Below are 8,438 nucleotides of genomic sequence, written 5' to 3' on the forward strand. Positions count from 1 at the left end.
CTCAACAAGAGACACCGCAACATGCCATGCCAATTAACTCACGCCCTGACCCCCCTACCGCCGGACGTGCAAGATCCAACAGCCAGGGGGTGAAATCTTGCAGGGCTATATTTTTTGCTGGTCCTATACTACATGCTAGCCAGAAGCACAATGGGAAAAATCACATCGGGATCGGTACTGCTCCGTAGCATATAAACACAGATGAGACGACATATGGCCGAACAAAGATAGATGAAGACCACCCACCAAACAACACAGACCAAACAATACAATCACCGTAAAAGAAAAAGGTGGTATTGTATGGTAGTACCACCTGGAATCAGCCAGTTCAGCGGTTGGCGTAACAGGGCATCTAGTGATACTGAAGTAGCAACAGAATTGACACTGAAACCTATGCTGCGAAACATCTCCAGAGGCAAGATCACCTGAAGACAACCATAAGAAGAATGTACTACCCGCTCCTGACATGCGTGATCACGAGCCAAGAACGCGACATAGCAAGCAGCCAAGCATGGCGATTTTGGCAATGGGATGGATACGGGCAGGCAGCAAGGGACCAAAGACGACAGACGTTTTCTTCTTCCTCCAAGGACCAGACCACGAGCCCGTAAACTTTGCGCCAGGCCTCTGAAGATGTTGCCAACTTCCTCTTATATCCTACCTGACAAAAAACACATACGGATGCTAATAGCCTTCAAGCGGCGACAAATACTGCCTGGCAATGGCAAAGGGAGAGAGAGCTGTGCGACAAGAAAACTTTAAACCTAGGGCGACAAATCCCTGCCCCGGAAAAGAGGGAAAGACGCCACAAAAGATAAAATTTCAGAACGGAGTTCGTACATGCATGCAGAGAGTGATGTTTGAATCGACGGTGAAAAGTGAGACGGGCAAGAACATTTTTATACACCATTTCAAGATGAGATTCCACGCGAGCAAAAAGAAAAAAAGCAATCTTTTACTGTTTTACACAAGGGCTTGGGTCGACGATCTCTGTCAATTCTACGTACTGGCACAGTGGCAGCATCGCCTGCCGGCTCAGGAATGTTAAGCACGACACAAAAAGAGGATGGTAATTAGGTACGATGGGGTGGTTAATTTGGCGCGCGCGCGGGCGCGGGCGCGGCTAGACCTTGTAGATGATGAGGAAGCAGGGGAGCACGGCGCGGCTGTCGAGCACGACGAGCTCGCCGTTGCCCATGTCCACGGAGTCGTACTGCGAGGAGCGGTGCCGGAGCGCCTGCATGTCGTCGCCGTGCGCCTGCCGGACGCGGCCGGCGATGACGCGGCACACCAGCATGGCCCTGCGGCCCGCGCCGGGCGACGGCGCGGCTCTGGCGTGAGCGGCGCCGCTGCAGGCGAAGGTGCGCACCGCGGAGCCGGACGGGCCGAGCTGGCAGGTGGCGACGCCGGCAGAGAAGACGCCGCCCGCGCCCGCGCCCGCGGCCGGGCGGCACTGGAACCGCATCATCTCGTTGCCGTCGGCGCCGCACCGCGCGGCGGCGCCGTGCGCGCGTGCCGTCGCCCTGGCCTCCTCGAACCGCGTCACCGCCCGCGCGCCGCTGTGCACACGGAACATCGCCTCCACCTCCGGAGCGCCGCCAGCGGCGGCGGCGGCGGCCAGGTCCCACCCGGACGAGAAGATGAGCTCCACCACCTGCCGCGACGAGTGGCCCTCCGGAAGCTCCGCCATGGTCAGGAACGCCGAGCTCGCGGGCGCGGTCGCGGGCGACGGCATGAACGCGGCCGCCATCTGCTTGGGCTTCTTCTTGGGCCGCGGCCTCGCTGTCTCCTGCTGCCTCTCCCGCGGCCCGTCCGTCCGCCGCTCCCGGCGCGGCTTCTGCTGCTTCCACGCCTGCCGCGCGGACGCCACCGAGTCCCGCACGTCCGCCGCGGCGCCGCACGAGACGGGGAGAAGCGGCTGCGCCTTCTTGCTCGGGGACGGCGCGACGACGGCGTCCGCCACGCCGTACGACCTGCAGCTCAGGGACCGCACCCATGCCGTGGCCATTGTGACGGCCAACGCAATGCACAGCGAGCCAAGAACAGAGCGCGCGGTCGAGGGAAACCGGCGGCGGCCGAGCTCGCTCGTGGTTCGCTGGGCGTATGGAACGAGTGGTGGTGGCCTGGGCGCGGCTGGTTTGGCTTCGCTTGGCTCCGGGCGTTATTATGGCGGGCCGCCACTGGCTGGTGGCTGCGCCGTGGAGCGCCGTGTCACTGACATCACACCGCCCACCAGTCCCATCTCCACGAACCCACGCCACTCACATCAACCCATCGTCACTGAAACCTGGCCATCCCCGACAGCGGGACCCGCACACCAGCGAGAGGCGAGCAAGTTGGCGGCCCGACATGATTACCTCATGCTTACTCCTGGCTGTAGTAAGTACCGTACTACCTTTTTTTTCCATTTGAACCAACGTACTCTCGCCCTACTATACTGCGATTTGATTTTCTTATATGGAGACAATGTACCACTCGTACGTACTGCACTTTGTGCTGGGTCTTTTGAGCTGTGCCGGGCGTTCGATTTGCTTTGGTTTTTCCGTTTGCGTTTTTGAAATCTCATTATTTTCACCTGATTCGTGGCGATGGGTGGAGGCCGGGCCCAGCTCGTGTTCGCCTGCTCGGGCCAAGCGAGTGAGGGTGGGAGTGATCATTTGCATTTGGATTTTCCCACACTTTCTCGTTCGCTTCTTTTCCTGAAGCAGTGGCCGGTGGTGTGCTGCGTGCCCGCCTCTCTTTTCCACTTCTTTCTTTGGAGCTCTGTGGCACGCGCCGGCCCTGTTTTTCCTTCGTGCTTCTTCTGGTATGTGGGCATCTACGAAAGAAGCTTCCCTTTTTGCTATTTTTTGTTGACTGTCTCCTCTCCGTTACTGCTCGAACAGATGTTGGCAATGTACGAAAAGCGAAAAGTAGACAAGTATCCAAGACGATCTAGGGAACGTTGGAGTAATACTACTGGAGTACCATCCTTTTTTGAATTCGAAAAACGAGAGTAAACACTGCTGCCGATAAAACGGCCGCCATTAACTGCGCGTCGGGCCAAACCAAATCCCGCTTCAGAATTTACGGAAACCCTGAAGTTAGTTAGTAACGCCGGACAAGGTTCGCGAAATGTCGGCGGTTCGAGGGCTAGCTACTGCGTGCGGCGCGGATAAAATGATTTGGAAGTTAGCACGTGCGGAAGTTCACGAGCAGATTAGCGACAAATCTCCCAGGATTAGCATCCACGTTGCCTTGTTGGTCTACTAGCGACAGTATCTAGATTGTTAATTAGCTGACTAGGATTCTGTTAATCACGCTGCAATCCTGAATCGGGAATAAGAGAGATCTGTGTGTCCCTCCTCTCGAACTGGTTTCTCACTGACCAGCACGCAGCAGCTGCGACATCTCATTCCTCAACCACCTCTCGCCAACTGCAAATCCACTGCGAGTACATATATAAAGATTGAGCCGATAATGTAATCAATCGTGATGGGGTTTATTGAACTATAATTAATCAGTCGGCGGTTTTCTACTGATTAACTTCACTTGGACAGGAAGAGAAGAGAGACAGGAATCTCTAAACCTACGAAAGCCTATATAGAATGCACCTACTGCAAGAGCATGAATACAGTATACACATTGAACTTGCTTAATTATGTTCCTAAATAACAACGTGTTAATTGGTTCTGACGCGCGCCATGATTGCAGCAAGGCGGGACATGAGACACCGCGATCTAAGGTTGGCTACTTCGATGGGCCTATCTCCTGCGAGTACCCAAGCAAAGCTACATACTAGCTCATGATCAAAGGTATGATGGTGCCCAGATGACTGCACGCTCACACGAGCTAGTCATTCCAAAACGAAATCCGTCGCCATTGATGTTCTCCCCTCGATCATTCCCCCAAAGAGATCTCGACACATCATTGCACGTCAAACAACGAGAAAGAACGGTCGTCGGATGCTTAATTTCCTCCATTAACGCATGCTTAATGATGCCCAATCTGAAGCTCTGTAAGTCTGTAGTGTGTACTGCCTCGACCCGTGGACGGCGTGGTGCCAACTCTCCCGCCGGATTCGGATTGCCAGCTTTGAAGCATGATTAAAACAGCTTTTGACTGTTAAAGATGGCAAGTTGGGCGCTTAACTTGCGCAAGGTATGGCTTGATTCCTGCGACTTGCGACTGCAAGACGGCAGAGGAAGAATAGTACTAAATGACTGATGTGCAAGTGAGATTAGTGTGTAGTGTTGGCATATGGACATCCACCTAACTGATCCTAGCTTAGCTTCCAGTGAGGGCGGTGCAAGTGTTACATCGCGACGGGTCGGGAATTCAGGAGCACTCGTTGCCGTTGCACCTAACAGGCCGCCCAACTCACAGACCGATCGACCATTGCCAATGCCAGGAAGCCATTGTTCTGCCTCTACGTACACTCATGCTACTACTATATGCATATGCTAGAGTGTGTAGTCTATCTTGACTTGGCGCCCACGAGAGAGAAGGGCCGCACTAGGTTTAGCTACCTGCCTACCTGCAGTGGTAGCTAACACATATACTACCACTGACATTAAATTTTATCAGCATCTACATGGTGGAGTATACCTGTATATGCCTGCGTGGTTATACATCGGTGTCATGGTAAGACCATACATCCACATCCATGATCGGTAAACTAAACTGGGAGGCGTGCGCCTTTTGACACGGTGGATGGATATCCTGGTCGGGGGATGGGCGGGGCGGTGAAAGCTAGTGGGGCGAGACGAGAGACCGGCCGGGTGAAAAAAGTTGGCAGCTCCACTAGCATTTTTCCTTGTTTCTTTTGAGAGAGAATGGCAGGCCAGCTCCACTTGCAGTTGCAGTGCACCAGCCAGTGTACTGCGAAACACATAGCTGGTCAGGTCCTCGACCGGGTCGGAAAAGGCCAACAGGAAAGGCGCCAACTTTTGCATTTTTTGCGAGAGAGATGGTAGGAGGGAGGGGGGAGAGGAGCCCGGAAGCGGAGGGGGGCAAACGGTAGAGGGCAGCGGATGGGATTGGAATATCCAAATGCCACGGAAAGATGAGCCCGGTCCTGGGAAAAAAGGAGCCCGGAAAACAAAAAGGGATCGAGATGGCAACAACAACGGCAACAAAAACAGAGCCACGAAGAGGGAGAGAGAGAGAGTCTTCTGGTTCGAAGTATACGAGCGGCAGCATGAAGCCAAGGAGTAGATACGCGCGCGCACGTACGGGCCGGGGCGGGCTCCTGGTATCTCTTTGTGCGGCTGTCCCCTTGGCCCAGCAGTAGCCGTCACTGGGCCCAGCAGCAGCATGGTGGAGCGGAAACAATACGACCCAAGCATACATGTGCATGTGGGCCGGCGGCTCGGCGTGCGCGCGAGCTTTATTGGGGCGTTTCTTTTCGTTGGCCCAGCAAGCACTCGTGAAAGTTGGCTCTGCCTTGCCCGCGCAGGGCAGTGCGCACCTGCACTGCATTGGGCGAAGGAAGGTGGCAAGACGACGCGTTCATGCTTGCACGTTCTCGCCAGTTGCGACGATACTAGTACTACTAGCTCGTCATCACATAATCACATTGGCACAAGCCGAAGGGCAGAAGACGGCAGACAAGGCACTAATCAAATCGGTCAATATACGGCGGACGATGGCAGAGGCGGAACCAGGATTTCTTAGAGCCTGCCTAGGGCTAAACCTAAGTGACTATCTCAAAAAAGAAAAAGAAAACTGGCTCATTAAATATACCTATATAAGTCAAATACTCCCACGCACACCAATGTGCGTTAGAAGTATGCCACAAATCCACATCTAAAACAAAATACAAATTCATTATTATCATGAGAGGAAATTCCTTAATAAAAAATAGTTTAACAAATTGCATTGTTGTGAACAAATTAGGAGTATCTAATTAGTGAAGACTTGCTTAAGCTGAGGCCATCATTTCTTCACCAGCAATAGTAGAAGGACTTGGATCTCAAACATAAAATCGCATATCTAAAATCAAGGCACTTGATATAGACTAAGTCAATTGTTCGTATGAATTTGCACACAAAAAAAGGGAGAACATATTATACCATTGACATGAAGATCATGAGGTAGTAGCCCCTTGGCGTTTCCTCGTCTTTTGATAGGAAATGCATTTCGTATGCTCCCGGGCCCAAAAAAAGTTTAAAATGAAGAAAACAAATCAAAACAAAATTTGTTTGTTTATCTAGTCACATCCAAATGCTACCTGCAAATTTTGAGGCAAAAAGATAAAATATTTTGGCTTGTGCAAAAAAACAAAACAAATCGAACACTAAAAGTTATCCCAAAATGTTACCCATAATTTGTTTTTTTTTGCACACAAAACACCGATGCTCCTTATCGCACGAAAATTATCATACATGTTTGAGATACTAATACAATCATGTATACTACTAATAAAAGATCAAACGTAAACTTCCCTAGGTACACACAGCTATTACCCCCACAAAAACAAACACCAATCACCACCACACAATTAGCTAACAAATAAAAATCTAACGGCTTTCCACCATCCACGCAGCACCACCGTGTGCATTTACCAATTAAAGTAAGGTTGACCGTGCTCCACCTCCTCCTCAAAGGAAAATGAACGCCTAGTCAATTAGGAAACTGTAATCACGAGTGCCTATCTAATCCCACAAAATCAGCACCCCACCTCCCACTCGCCCGCTCACCCACCGCTTACCTCGCGTGGCCGGCGCCGTCGCTCGACGCTCGCCTCGCGCCTCCGCCGCGGGAGGCGGCCGAGCAGCCATAGGGGAACGGCGGGCGGGTGGGCACCATGGAGCTCTGCTGCCCCCGCCCCGCTCAACCCGCTCCGCGCGCGCCCCGCACGACCGCCGCCACTCCGCTCGCCCCACGCCGCGCGCGCCCCGCTCGGCTGCCGCCGCTCCGCTCGCCCCGCGTCCCGCCCGGCTGCCGCCGCTCCGCTCGCCCCGCGCCCCGCACGGCTGCCGCCCCTCCGCTCGCCCCACGCCGCGCGCGCCCCGCTCGGCTGCCGTCGCTCCGCTCGCCCCGCGCCACGCGCGCCCCGCACGGCCGACGCCCCCGCCCCACTCGCCCAGCACGGCCGCCGCCACTCCGCTCGCCCCGCGCCGCGCGCGCCCCGCACGGTCGACGCCCCCGCCCTACTCGCCCCGCGCCGCGTGCGCCCCGCTCGGCTGCCACCGCTCCGCTCGCGGCGCGTCGCAGAACTCGCTGGGGAACAACCAGGGTGCCGCGGATCCGCCGTCGGAGACGCTGCGGCTGCTGCAGCTGGCGATTGAGGAGGAGGACGACGCCACCAGCAAGCTCGCGCAGCCGATGCAGCCCTCTCGGCAGGAAGATCATCACAATCTCAACCCCGGACTGCAAGTACATGTGGGGAATGTGGCTGGCGGCGCCCAAGCGTCACAGCAGTCACTGGGTCATGGAATGCAGGGAGATTGTGGGGGAGAAGTGACTGATGTTGCTAATGCATTGTTCAGCAATCAGGTACCACACCGCACTTGATGTATCCCTTTTTGATGGTCCAGTGAAACGGGTTTTTATGTGCCATCATTAGTCATGTGGATGAACTTGTGTGTTAGGCTACTAGGACTTTCTTACTGGCTAAACGCGTATTGTTGGTACATGTACACCTTCAAATGATGGTTTGGCAATTACGAAGAATGTTGAAAATGACGATGAAGTTGAGAAGGCCTCTTCCTTCTCACTTTCACGAGGAACAACTTCTATCAGTACCGATGCATCTATCAGTACCAGAATGTTTCCCTTCTTTATCCATTGGCATAGCGCGTAGATGTTTTTTTTTTGAGAATTTTGGTTAATATCGCAGCAAAAAAATAATAAAAATTTCATAAACTGCCACATATTGTGTAACTGAGAATCAGATCTGTTCTGGCCCCATCCGCCAGTGCCACGGTAAGCAGCTTTTTGTTGATTTTTTTGCTTGCATGCTTCTCTGACGGCCACATGCTGCTGGCCGGTAGTTCAGCAATCTACACTCAGCTTCATCTCTAGAATTATGAATTCGTTTGAGTTTTACTTTTATGCTCGATGTTTTCAGAAAGATAGATTGCTTGCGCTAATTGAAGGTGTCCTTGCTGCAAACATATTTGATTGGGGGTCTAAAGCTTGCGTGGACCTTTACAACCAAGGAACCATAATAGAAATTTATCGCATGAGCCGCAAAAAGATGCAACGTCCTTGGCGGGCAAGTATTCCAAGTCTCAAATTCAAATGTTATTGCAATGCACGAGTTACCCAAATTATATTTTACGAGTTATACTAATATATGACCAGATAATTGTAATGATGGTATCTTTTGTTTCAGATTGATGACTTCGATAAGTTCAAAAGTAGAATGCTTAAGAAGGATCAGCCATACAAAAGAGCACTTATTTCTGTTGATAACGCGGGTGCTGATGTGGTCCTTGGAATGCTTCCTTTAG

At 53.0% G+C, this 8,438-nt stretch overlaps 1 protein-coding gene across 1 annotated transcript; it reads right to left on the reverse strand.

The window, feature by feature from the left end:
- Window positions 1–872: 872 nt before the first annotated feature.
- LOC123411492 lies at window positions 873–2,191 on the reverse strand. The gene has a single exon (XM_045104453.1). The coding sequence runs from the start codon at window positions 2,006–2,008 to the stop codon at window positions 1,124–1,126; it is 885 nt and encodes a 294-aa protein (XP_044960388.1). The 5' UTR covers window positions 2,009–2,191; the 3' UTR covers window positions 873–1,123.
- Between the last annotated feature and the right edge of the window lie 6,247 nt (window positions 2,192–8,438).

The sequence above is a fragment of the Hordeum vulgare genome, chromosome 1H (genome assembly GCF_904849725.1).
Source record: "Hordeum vulgare subsp. vulgare chromosome 1H, MorexV3_pseudomolecules_assembly, whole genome shotgun sequence".
Lineage (NCBI taxonomy): Eukaryota > Viridiplantae > Streptophyta > Magnoliopsida > Poales > Poaceae > Hordeum > Hordeum vulgare.